The following is a 14,278-nucleotide window of genomic DNA, read 5'->3' as shown; positions in this document are numbered from 1 at the left end:
AACCATCCAAAGTAAACTGAATGTCAAATTTAAACTATAACTAATTTTAAAATGTATTTCTTGCAAGTCACTAAAATGTGTTGAGTTCAACAAACTGAAATGTTTTGGGCAAATATTAAAAATGAACTATTATCATCTAATTTTTTTATGTAAATGGTTTTGTTTAAGAACCAAAAACTGCTTAACGGAAAACATAATTCGCCAGATTTTCAATACTGTAAATGCTTTCCGTTAAAACAAAAGAATGGAACAGTACAAAGAATCAAAAGACAATTGTTTTGCATACTTTAGTTTTGCGTTGGTGCATTGCTGATTATTAGGCAGACAGATGCTGTTGTATCTTTTTGTTAGCAGTGCCAGGATCTTAATTGATAACTTAAGCCAACTCAGTAATTGACATACTCAAGTAGCTTAACAGAAAAGTGCACAAATGATTTATTTTTTTAAATATCAGCAAAATACCTTCTGTATGTATAGCAGAGATGTAGGTCCAGTTGTATCTCTTCACGATGTCGACCATGGCCCGGGCTTGACGGGCATCAGATGACACCACCCTTACAAAATATTTAAACAATGTTTTATCACTTAAGTCCATGCTTGTGGCAGAGTATGCAATTTGAGGTATGTTGAAGAGTTGTAGCAGATTCTGCACTTGAATGGCCACAGAGCTGGAGCCAGGCCCGATAACTCCAACTATAGGTTTTTTGGCTCGGAACGGTACCGTAGTTCCATCAACACAGCGCACTACTCCCTCTTCCTCCTCATTGGAGATAAGGGAGTCTCTTATAAACTCAATGCTTTGCTCAAGTGCCACAGCGGAATGCCAGCAAGAGTCCCTAATTTCACATCCTAACGTTATGTTTGGTAACAACATTTGGTCTGCATTGATGCGATCAAGAGTGTGGAGCATGGCCTCAACCCTCTGAATGCCATATTGCTCCCTTATGGCGCCGCATTTCCTCTCGTGGACCTTGTCCGCTGGTGGCTGGTGGTGGATTGAGAATAAAGCCCCAATGACGATGTCTCCCGGCTGGTGCGCAACCACCCTCCGCTCACCCGACTGGGCAGAAGCGCTGAAGTGAAAGTTCCTGAAAACATCTTCCACTGTCAGTAAAACCATAAGCCACAGTAGGAAAACCATCTTATACAAGTGTTCTTTGAAGTTCAGGAAAGCATTGTGATGGAAGATGAAAATAACTGGAATCTAACAGCTTCAGTCAGGTGAGAAAATGTCCACCAATGGACCATATGGATCAATCAGGAATTTCCAAACTTCATCTCTGTGGAGCACAGGTCACCATTTGTTGAGGGATTCCAGGGCTGTCACGATATTGAAGCCTATCATTAAGAAAAGACAAAAAATCAGAATATCATTGAGAATTGACTGTCATTAGCTCCTGTCACATATTCTTGCAGAATCCCAAAAGCCATATTAACTGACGAAACATGTCATGAAGTTTTATCTGAATGTTTAATGTCTATCAAGCCCTGAGAGATTTCCTGTCACCAAGCTTTGACAATAATTATTGCTATGGGTCCACTGCAGGATGATCATTTCAAATTAATCTCTGTTGCTTTGCATTACAGATATAGGTATGTACATTGAAAGTCCATCTATATTCAGAATTCGTGTATACCGCGTTTTACTTCATTGGGTAGATCAAATGGTTTTATAAATGTGACATGGAGCAAACTCACATGAAAACTATTACCAATCTGAAGCGTTATTTCTTCTATTGATTTTTCATTGGGTCAAACCATAATTCAAATCTATCACAAAGCTAACATGATGAACGAACCTTCATAGACCCAGTACCTGAGCTCAAGAACAACATTTCAATACAGCAAATAAACTACTTACTTTATTGTTATCAATTTCATTAAAAATAAATAAACATTTGGTTAGTATTATTTTTAATTAATATTTTATTTTCGATCTAGTTATTTTTCTATAAATATTTTATTCGCTATAATAAAATCACTTGTGATATTTAATAAGCTGATGCACGTTTGTCTCTGGACACACATACCTTGTTAACACCAGTTACACAATTCACATGTAGGAAAACAGTTCAAATCTATCCCCTTCCGTACCGAGTCTTGCTTCCGCTCTCTAATCCTGGCCCAAGCACCGGGTTCTGCCCACATTACTACAGCTGTTCAATTTTTGTGATTCTGATCACATTACATTTAGCCAATGCTTTGGTTAAAAGACCTATACACAGCAACCAGGGTTATCTTTCTAAGACTAACACCTTCTCCAAAATAGGTTCTGTTCCTTAAACACATGCTTTGCGTTTACTCAAATGTTAGATTCGAACGCATAATAAATATATATTGTATATAATTTGCGTTCATTTCTTTGAAAGCGTCCGCATCAATTCTGATCCCAGTACATGACTACCACGCTAGTCAAAATTCAACTGTATTGATGAAAGAGTGACAGTACCATTCCTGTGGTGTCAGTAATTCTTTATATACTCTGCACCGTCTCACGGGTGGCGGCAGATTACCCTAGTGATCCATTGCCCATTCATTGTAATAGAGGTTGCCGTTTACTCGATCACCCCATTTGACCTACTACTCTTGTGGTGTCCCAATGCTTACACTTATACCCCGAGAGTCTCTGAAGACATTTCGTTGTTATTGCAGAAAGACACTGTGCCCCCACGCTAATGCCTGAAGATATTTGATTGCAAGGGTCACTCTCAGTTTGCCTTTGACATGAATATCTCAATAGCCAGAGTGGCGTGTGTCATAAATCATCGAATCGAACCCTCCGAACCCAACCCCAAAGGGACTGCTTCACCTGTGGTTCGGGTGAAGAGACGGAGAGCTGCATTACACATCACCCCATACCTTGCCGTCTGCTTACTTCCAGACAAATAGCCTACCTGCTGCGATTTTCGAAATGTTGTTTTCCTGCCAAAGAACAGTTAGTTGTAAAATACTCGGGGCCAGATATGTATAATTGGTCTAACCCGAAGGGAGATGGGAGGAGGGGGTGAAATCCATTTCATTTCCTGAATCTGACAATTCCCAGAAGCTGTTGAAAGTGTAGGGCTAAAGACGAGCAAATAACTAAATTAACATTATCGTCATTTCTGATTAAACGATTTCCATTAAAAATGACACCACTGATACTGTATAAAGCAGTTTAGTTTAAATACAATACACAATTTGATATTCTCCCACATATGTGCGAATTCCCATCCGTGAGTTCTGGTTGCTGTAAAATGCACAGCATTTTATATTTACCCAAAGATTCGGCGTCCTGGCAGCCGGAATCGCCTGTGATGGCATCTCCTAATGTCTATCTGTATCTGTTCCGTAAACTAAGGAAGGTAAATACATTCTGGCCGTCGTTTTCCCTGCGGTTTGCTCCCAGTCGGGAACCTTTCTCTGTGTTCGCTAACGGTACTTGGTAAAAAAAAATCATACGAGCTGCTTGGCGGCGTGGCTGATCTTTGAGGCAGTTGACATTCAGAATCGGGTTAGAGAGGGCGCACAGCGCTCAATCTTTGCAGACACGTACCTTCTGGAGCATTGGAGATTCAAAGCCGGCCAGACCACAAGTCACCATCATGCCACGCTGTCGTTTAACTGTCCGCACCTTGTCCCTTAATATCATCCTTTCTATTTTGCAATCTTATTTATTCTCAATGACATTAAAGAAAGGGGTTAAAATGTGTCCCTTCTCCGTGTCATGCACGATGACAGATCAGGTTTGGGAAATTGCAGGATGCGTCAACGACCCGCAGAAACCGTCTGAATTTAACGAGTGGCTTCAAGAATCGCATCCAAACACAGTGTGTGCCATTTATCAAGTGAGAATGGCATTATGCATGCATGCAGCAAACATCTTCTGACTTAATTAGATTTCCGTTTCACTGTAGATGAAAAGATGCGATTTGAATAAAACTGAAGAAGAAACTCGCATTTATTTTGTTTCTTTATTATGAAAATGGGGTCGAAATTAAACAGTTGTGGTGGAGTTGACAACTGGACCAATGTTAAACTTATGGCACCATCTACCGGTGACAATTCGTCTTGCAGCATCCTGGCGCTGATGTAACGGAGGTAACTTAAAGGATATAAAGCATGTTTAAAGATACAGCGCGTCATCTCACTCCCGCTAACGGGCAGTTCATGTCAATTTCAGCTGGACAGCGCTAGTGGACAGAGATTAACTCTAAATAAACACAATAAACTTCCAAATAATAATCATTTAAAAATGTCGACGAACTGATATAATAACAACCCTCCAACCCCCGACCCAACAAATGCAGTGATCACCAGCACAAGATGCCAGGCTCGTCCACAGACCATCTACTGTACGACATTTTTATACAGACTTTCTTATAATGCAAAGTGCGAAAGTCAGCGTCGTGTGTCTAAGTTATGTAGAATGCCAAGACACTGCACTTGTAAAACATTTATATAACAAATAAAAAGTAGTGTAAACATTTGAATCCTGAATGTTAAAATACGGAATAAAGTTTATCTGTGATAGCAAGCTCATGTGATTTGGCAGATGTGTTAAACCGTTTGGACTTAAGACTCCCTTTCTGTTTTAAAAATGCAACCGGTTTCTGTTTTCTTAAATAAATCGAATAGGTTTGTAATCTAGATCGTGCTATCCTCATCATACATCTCACTCCTGGTGTGTGTCAAGTAATCTCTTAACGCAGACCCAAATAATTTAATATTTAATGTGGCGCTGTCGCCGCTCTCACTTTATAACTGTACAGAACTAATTCCTCTCTCCGCATGTGTGACCTTTAAGGTACATTTCACTATATATCCAATTAAAGGCGCGAGAAAAGTAACTCAAAGACTGAAATGCATCCTTATCTTTCTGTTTTTTGATTCTGTGGAATGATTGCTCTAATCCATTAAAACAATGACTTAATGTGTGAATAATATGACATTGAAGTGGGGTTGATCCGCTGAGAGTCTGTGTAATACATTTACAGATTTGGCAGCTGCAGCATTCTCGGTTCTCCTCCGTACAGTCTTCTAAAGCAAAGGCTGCATTGATGCTGTGGAGAATAGTCGGAACAGAATCTCAATGTTTCTGGTCCATGGAATACATAAAAGGGACGTATGGCCATTGACACTTTTGGTGCTTGAATATAAGTATCTTCATTAATGTCTGCGCCTGTGTTCTAAACGGACAGTGAGTAACTAACATGATCCTAAGTAATTCTGAAAAACGAGAATCCTTTCGATTTTCACTGCGATTAGGATCTTCATGGAGTCAAAATCGCACGGACACGCGCAGATTACATATTGGATTCTAATGTTGAGTATTTGTTTTAGACAGTATTTGATGAGACCCATCTTGATTGATAAAAAAAATGTAATGATGTGTACCCGACAGTATATTGTGCGTTAAAAACAGAAAATGTTGGAAATACCCAGCAGGTCAGGCAGCATCTGTGGAGAGAGAAACAGAGTTAACGTTTCAGGTCGAAGACCCTTCGCCAGAAGTATTTCCAGCATTTTCTGTTTTGATTTCAGATTTCCAGCATCCGCAGTATTTTGCTTTTGTATTCGTGTATATTGTGGGTTATTCCAATTGTGCCATAGACCTGAAGTCCGAATGTGTTCTCCTCTGACTTACAGAAGAAACCATTTGTATTTGTTTATTCACCGTACTTCCATTATTTACACTTCCACAGTCAACGTGATATCCCTCCATTGGTATCGATCTTTTTATACATAAATGCTGTCATATTATAGGAATTATTTAACAAGCGCTCACATTAGTAAACAGAATTCAACTTGATCCCGATATCGACTAATATAACAGTGTGTTCTCTCCTTTGAACGTTCGGCAATACATTTGCCTGCAGGTTTACGACACCTCAAGTTTAGGTTTAGAAGGTTTCACGGGTCGTACTTGTGAAATGATAGCTATCTTTACTTGCTGATACTACTTTCTAAACAAATGTATTTGATCTCACATAATTTCTGGCTACAAAAAATACACTTATTAAAGCATCACTTAATGTTTTGATTTTTGGCATAATTGATAATTATGAGAAGTAATTTTTCTCACGAAATTACCAATTATTTGGTAACTAGCAAATTCTATGGTTGGATGCCTGCCTCGGTAAATAAATATCGTTTTGTAAATGCATAGAAACGAACAAGAAACTTGTCTTCTCTGACTACTAAATGATCTGATATACCTCTTATTTAAATAGCAAGTGAATAGCTAAGAGTGAAAAATCGTTTCAAGATTGCAAAGGCTTAATTGTTGCTAAAGTTCTGGCTTCAATTTCCCATATACTTACTGGTCATTACTCCTGTAACATGCTGTGCGGAGATGTAACAATCAACAACCCTCACCCATCCCATTAAGTGAGGCAAATAAATGAGCACTGTTGCCACAAAGTGCACAACACTCAGATGGGGACAGACACACACACACATAAAACACACACATTCATTCGTGCACGTACATACACACATAAATACATACATACACAAAAACATACATAACAACAATAAGCATTTATATAACACCTTTAATATAGTAAAATATCCCAAAGCACTTCACAGGAATGTCATCAAACACCAAACCACATAAGGAGATATTAGGACAGGTGACCAAAGACTTGGTAAAAGAGGTAGGTTTTAAGGAGCACCTTAAACGAGGAGAGAAGAGTACACAAGTGGAGAGGCTTAGGGAGGGAATTCTTAAGAACATAAAAATTAGGAGCAGGAGTAGGCCATATGGCCCCTCGAGCCTGCTCTGCCATTCAATAAGATCATGGATCGTCGACCTCAGCTCCACTTTTCTGCCTGATCCCCATATCCTGTGATTTCCCTAGAGACCAAAACTCTATCTATCTCAGCCTTGAATACACTCAATGATTCATCATCCCCAGCACTTTGGGGTAGAGAATTCCAAAGATTCACAACCCTCTGAGTGAAGAAATTCCTCCCCATTTCAGTCTTAAATGGCCGACCCCCTATCCTGAGACTATGCCCCCTAGTTCTACAGTCTCCAGCCAGGGGAAATAACCTCTCAGCATTTAGCAGAGCTTAGGACCCAGGCAGCTGAAGGCATGGCCACCAATGGTGGAGTGATTAAAATCGGGGATGTGCAAGAGGCCAGAATTGGAGGAATGCAGAAACCTTGAAGGGTTGTAGGGCTGAAAGAGATTACAGAGATAGGGAGGGGCGAGGCCATGAGGGATTTGAAAACAAGGATGAGAATTTTAAAATTGAGGCGCTGCCGGACCGGAAGTCACTGTTGGTCAGGGAGCACAGGGATGATGGGTGAACGGGACTTGGTGCGAGTTAGGACACAGGCAGCAGAGTTTTGGATGAGTTGAAGTTTATGGAGGGTGGAAGATGGGAGGTTGGCCAGGAGTGCATTGGAATAGTCAAGTCTAGAGGTAACAAAAGCATGAATGAGGGTTTCAGCAGCAGATAAGCTGAGGCAGTGGTGGAGACGGACGATGTTATGGAGATGGAAGTAGATGGTCTTGGTGATGGAGTGGATACATGGTTGGAAGCTCATCACAGGGTGGAATAGAATGCCAAGGTTGCAAACAGTCTGGTTTACCCTCAGGCAGTGACCAGGGAGAGGGATTGAGTCAGTGACTAGGGAATGGAGTTTGTGGCGGGGACCAAAGATAATGACTTTGGACTTGCCAATATTTTGGAAGAAATTTTTGCTCATCCAGGGCTGGATGTCGAACAAGCAGCATGACAAATCAGAGACAGTGGAGGGGCCGAGAGAGGTGGTGGTATTGTAGAGCTGGGTGTCACCAGCGTACATGTGGAACCTGATGTGTTTTCATAGAATCATAGAATGGTTCCAGCACAGAAGGAGGCCATTCAGCCCGTCAAGCCTGTGCCAGCTCTCTGCACTTCAGCTAGTCCCACTCCCCTGTCCTTTCCCTGTAGCCCTGCATTTTTTTTCCTTCAGGTACATATCCAATTCCCTTTTGAAAGCCATGATTGAATCTGCCTCCACCACCCTTTCAGGCATTCCAGATCCTAACCACTCACTGCATAAAAAAGTTATTCCTCTTATCGTTTTTGGTTCTTCTGCCAATCACCTTAAATCTGTGTTCTCTGGTTCTCGACCCTTCCGCCAATGGGAACAGTTTCTCTCTATCTACTCTGTCTAGGCCCCTCATGATTTAGAACACCTCTATCAAATCTCTTCTCAACCTGCTCTGCTCTAAGAAGAACAACACCAGCTTCTCTAGTCTATCCAAGTAACTGAATTCCCTCATCCCTGGAATCATTCTTGTGAATCTTTTCTGCATCCTCTCTAAGGCCTTCACATTCTTCGTAAAGTGCGGTGCCCAGAATTGGACACAATACTCCAGTTGAGGCCAAACCAGTGTTTTATAAAGGTTCATCATAACTTCCTTGCTTTTGTAGTCTATGCCTCTATTTATGAAGCCCAGGATCCCTTTTGCTTTTATAACTGCTTTCTCAACCTGCCCTGCCACCTTCAACGATTTGTACACATATACCCCCAGGTGTCTCTGTTCATGCACCCTCTTTAGAATTGTACTCTTTAGTTTATATTGCCTCTCCTCATTCTTCCTACCAAAATGTATAATTTTGCATTTTTCTGTGTTAAATTTCATCTGCCACATGTCTGCCCATTCCACCAGCCTGGCTATGTCCTTTTCGGATGATGCCTCCGAGGGACAGCAGGGAGATGAGAAATAGAAGGGGGTCAAGGATAGATCCTTGGGGAACTCCAGAGGTAATGGTGCTGGAATGGGAAGAGAAGCCATTCCAGGTGATTTTCTGGCTATGACTAGATAAATAAGAATGGAACCAGGCAAGAGTAGCCTCACCAACCTTGCCAAAAGCTATACACATACATACATGCAGACACTTACACGCACGCACGCACACAGACTAACACACAAAAAAGGAGCCGTACCTCTGCGAAGCTATACAGACAAAAAGACAGAGAACTATACAAACGCCGGCAGACACGCAGAGGTAGACGATGCCTCTCTCTCTCACGCAGATACACCGGCAGACACATAACAAACGCGCACACACAGGCAAACGTGGAGAGAAATGTACACGGATGGACAGAGGCAAACAGATGCTCAGCTACACGGAACCTGATTCACAAAGGTAGACATTGTGGCAGATAGACACACATTGCAAACCAGAGACAGGTGCGCGCACGCGTACATGCACAAGCCGAGGTACATGCACACAGAGGGACAGACACACAGGGCGTGCGGACAACGAACGCAGACACATACAGGCAGCACAGTCCTCCACACAACTACACATTCTATCATTTTCGATATAATCCATAAGAATTACAATTTTTACGTTAGAATGAAATAGGGGAGCCTTGGTGAATAAAAAAAGAATACTGCAGATGCTGGAAATCTGAACAAAGAGAAAATGCTGGAAACACATTGCATGTTAGACAGCATCTGTGGAGGAAGGGGAAAAGTTGCCGTTGCAAGTATAACCCTATCTTTCTCTCTCCACAGATGCTGCCTGACCTGCTGAGCGTTTCCAGCAGTTTCAGCCTTGTTGAATCTCGGTCAAATTATGAAATTAATGAAGAGTATAGACAACACCGCCGGCTCAAGTACAGGACGGTGACACACCGTGATGCTGCTTATCTCTGTCCATATCCCTAACAGAAGGCGACCGTTCACTGTGATACTTTCTAATGTAGTTGGGGAAATAGCTCTTCCAGGATACTTCTGCGCCTAGCATAGTAATTTTTCGAAAGTCTGATGCTATTGTCAGGTCACCGCAGTTGCTTAGGTATAAAGGACAGACATGTTAAGTGAAAAATATTCTTTGCAACATTGAAATATAAGTTTTCATAGTCGCTTAGGATACTAATAAATCTATTGCCATTATTGGTTCTGCATCGTGCTGATATTGAATTCCAATGTGGCAACAATCGTATTTCTCTATTGGATTGCGAACATACGCTGGAGCCATTTAAACAAACCGTTTGGATGGTCAGAAAGGCTGAGTATGCAACAAGGATAATAAACCGATCAATCTATGAACAGCTACATTTCCGGATTACCAAGTGTCTTCTCCATCGAGTAATAGTCGGTAATTAATGTGCGATCACTGTGGAAATGCATGTTACAAACTGCCCTTCGAAAGCTGGTGAATAATAAGGTGCATCGATTGAAACATATACTCAAGGACTGAAAGCACCGACTGTGTAGCGGGATCACTGGGTGGGAGTTCTCCTGCCGCGGCTGTGGAAATCATTTCTGACAATGTCCATCCGTCAATCGGCTGCTACTTCGTACCAAAGGTGTGCGCTTTATACTCGGACCTTTCAAAGGGAAGGCTCGCCTGCTCACAGGCACCGAATGTTGTCACATTGACTACAATATAACAGATTACGAATTCCCGGTTTGATCTTGTAATTTCATAATGAATTTCATATTCTGAATCTTTCTGAATCTTTGAAATAAACAAAAAAAACAGCGCGTGACTCCGTTTGCTTTAAAATTAAAACAAATAACGAAGAATGAATGAACATTACAGACCACAATATCAAACACAAACAAAGGCTTGATATAACATACCGATTTCCTAAAGGTGATCCCTCCGGATGGGTCTGGCCGATCCAGCAGATTGTGTGAAGATTACTAGCTCTCGGATCAGGACAACCCAATCTTCACCATGGCAACCAATAAATGCAACAGCAAAGACCGTTGTTCAATTTGTCCCATTTTTAGTAAATGTAATTGCTGATTTATTTTAAACACATTATTATTATGTGCATTCAATCAGTTAACTAGATTTGTTTCTTATTAAGAAAACAACATTGCAAGAGATTCCAACATGTTCAAAAATGTGGGTCTTCCTCTATTTAGTGTTGCTTTTGACTGAATTGAGAGAGAGAGTTAAAAAAGCGCTGCTGCTTAGGTTTGCAGATTGCGTGGAGAGGATTGCGTGTGCCAAGTTAGAAAGGGGTTGAATGGTTGGGGTTGTCTGTGTGAAACGAAATGGATTAGCAGAGAGAGAAATCATGAAAAGAGACTAGGTAGGCATTTGGAATGTTCTGATGTTGTGACTAAGCGACCAGATCATCACGGAGTGAGAACAGGGGGAAAACAGGGATAATAATTGGTGGTGTGTGTGAGTGATTGTATGCATTTAAAGAGGGACAACATATCGATGGAGAGATTGAAAGAGTGCAGCACTTCTGCATATTGCACAAGGCGAGGGGTGTTACAATTTGTGCCAGAAATAATGAACGACAACTGGAAACGTGTCATCGCTATTACAATTTACACCTCCTAACCAATCTGTGTTTGTGGAACTGATTCTAGAAAAATGTGCTTGATAAATATGTGCACCTTAAGAAACAGTATGAGAACCACAGAACTATAGAAGTTTATAGCGCAGGAGGAGGCCATTCAGCCCATTGTTTGTCTGCTGACTCTGCTAGAGCAATCCAAAACTATTCCCCATAGCCCTGTAACTTCCTCTACTTGAAATATTTATCAGATTTTCCATTAAAAGATGCAATGGTCTCTGTTTGAACCATTCCCTGTGGTGGTGCATTCCACTCTTCAAGAAACTTCTCCAACCTTTCTGCCCATTCTCTCAGTGATCGCTTTAATTTGATGACCCTTTTCATAGATTCCCCAAGCAGAGGAAGTTGTCTTTTCCTATTCACTCTATCAAAACATTTCATAATTAAAAAAAAACTCTTAACTTTCCTCTTAACTTTATCTGCTCCAATGGAAATAATCCCAATACCTGAAGTCTGTCCTTGATAAGTGCATGTGTGTGTAACAGAAAGCTATTAGAAAAGTGCAAATGAGCATTACTGCAAAAAATATGTGGAAATGGATGTGTGTCAGATTATAAGTTGCTGTGAGGAATTTGTATGCATGCAGGTGTGTATATAAATTATGAGTGTAGCTATGTAAGAGGAATTATGTCTATATGGGTATAAGTGTGATATGTAGCTCTCTCACTCATTACTATGTTTTTGTAGGTGTTTGTCAGCTGGAAATATAGTGAATAAATGTTTGCATACATGGATTCTTGTGTATGGTGATAGTTTGAGGGGTGGTGGGTTATTTTGTGGACAGGATTACATGATGAAGATGAAGTGTGTGGGTATGAATGCAAGGGTAGATACAATATTTGTATGGTGACACACACACATAAATGTGTGAGCTTGCGTGGGAATACAGCCTTCCAATTAGGAATGAAGATCAAGCAATTCTACAGAAGATACCTAAAGTTCTCTCCTCAAATAAACTTTACATAATTTAATTGTTTACTTTTATAAATAACTATATTTTCATGAATTATGACTATGAATTATTTTAGTAGAAAATTATTACACTGCTATGAAATTATCAAAGCATTTTCTCCTCAGGGTTTAATAACATCCAAATTAACAGTGATGGTGAAAAAATGAGATTTTTACCACAACAAAAACTGGCATAAAACCTAACATTATAAAAGAGTGGCACAGTGAATTTGCAAACTACCCTTTTACCTCTGAGACTTGGGTTTTGTCCGATTCAGTTGTTTTGTACACAGTAAACCTGTTATTTGTCAACCTCCTGTAAAAAGGATAATTAATGATCTACTTTGCTGAAAAGGAATTTCATAATTCTTGTAAAGATGAAAGGTAAACTCTTAAGGGGTAAAATTTACAAAGAAAAGCTTCGAACCCTAATAGCATCGGCTCTCAAATCCCTATCTTGGAAGCTAAATGCTCCTTTGTCTCATCTGTCCCTGTTAAATAGTGTTCCATTTGAGTGGAAAGCAGCAAAGATTGTACTTAGGTACAAGAAGGGATCATAAGTTAAAACAACGATAACTACAGATAGACATTCAGTACCTGCCAACTGTGTCAAAGCTCATAGAAACCACAGTGAATGAGAAGCTGTTGCATCATCTCGATCACAGAAAACTGCTATCTGCTTCACCAGGTTGGCTCCACAGAAAATTGATCAACTGGCGACATTCTCAATCTTGTGTACCAGATAAAATGATTCTTAAGATAACCAGTACAAAGTCAGAGCAGTAGCCCTTGATATTTCATAAAACATGACATTGAGAATCTGGCCATTGCGGCTTAGCTTGTGAGTTGCTGATCTGGATATCTTCTTTAGAGAATGGGCCATGATAAATGTGTATATGTCTATTATTTCTTGGCACTAATTTATTTGAACAATTTCATTTGCAGAGTAACCGCAAACCTCAGCATGGGTTCATTAATTGTTGAGATATCATTTACAGTCTATTCTTTGGATGCAAATGTTCAGTTTCTTGGCTTGGCAAACCCATCTGATCTACATTACGGCAAATAGATAGCAAAAGTGGCTGGAAAAGTTAGTGGAAAATGGAAACGTTCTGGAAAGCTCATTTCCACTTGTCACAGTTGACAATTTCTGTCTTCTGCAAGGCCTATAGCCACCCATTGATTGAATGCTGTAACCCTGTTCATCAGGCTACAGAGAAAACTCATCTCTTGTTGTTGGATGCAATGTAATCAAAGATCATGTAGACCAGTAGACTTGATTAGGATGACCTAAAACATGCCAGAGTCCATTTTCTCTAACTTCAGTGATAAGGGGCCAGCTGTCAACCCTCAAGAAGATTATAGCAGTAGAAGTACACAAGGGTAGCTAGCATTAGGCTAGATCTCCATGTTTATGCCATCAACACAAGCTTCATAGCCACCAATGAGGAAACTAGATAGAATTCTGGAGGTAATACGGTATTGAGTGTATAATAACATCTAATCAAAATCTATGTATATTTTTGTAAACCAATATCATAAAATTTGAACATACGTTTAGTTATTGATTTTGATTATAATTACTGTAGGCACATCACATTTACTTTCTAATATTTACTTTCTTATTATTTATAGCAGTAAAATTTTCTCATCAGTAAAGATGCCAATTGGCATTATTCCACTGTACTTTCTAACCCCAGATGGTGCTTTCATTCAGAGACAGTGTTGCCTGGGTGACACCAAATGGCGTCACTTGAAAATATGCACATTTAAAAATAACTGATAGAAATGTACCAATCTGTAGAATTCAACAGAAAATAAGGCATTTGCATATATTTTACATAAATCATAACTATTCTGTGGTATGTTCCTTTAAAAACACTGCTTAGACATTTTCTAGTTCTAAATAAAAATTTTCAAAAGCAGCTGACAAGCTGGTTCATTTGAGGCAAGTGCAGTTGCAACATGAGAGCTTTAAATGAAAGATATATTTTCAGAAGGTAATTTTAG

At 40.1% G+C, this 14,278-nt stretch overlaps 1 protein-coding gene across 1 annotated transcript in view; it reads right to left on the bottom strand.

Moving 5' to 3' along the window:
- The window catches only part of grm5b (glutamate receptor, metabotropic 5b), a 953,934-nt gene extending 952,576 nt beyond the window's left edge, over positions 1 to 1,358 (bottom strand). Inside the window, exon 1 of the mRNA XM_085998803.1 lies at positions 463 to 1,358. Within this exon, the coding sequence (XP_085854929.1) occupies positions 463 to 1,141 (679 nt within the window). The 5' untranslated portion in view covers positions 1,142 to 1,358. The remainder of the gene's footprint in view (positions 1 to 462) is intronic.
- Positions 1,359 to 14,278: the final 12,920 nt, after the last annotated feature.

Source organism: Somniosus microcephalus, chromosome 10 (genome assembly GCF_052327205.1).
Source record: "Somniosus microcephalus isolate GS21.2 chromosome 10, FLI_Smic_1.0, whole genome shotgun sequence".
Classification (NCBI taxonomy): Eukaryota; Metazoa; Chordata; class Chondrichthyes; order Squaliformes; family Somniosidae; genus Somniosus; species Somniosus microcephalus.
Note: the sequence above shows the minus strand (reverse complement) of the source record. Positions and strands in the feature narration are given on the sequence as shown.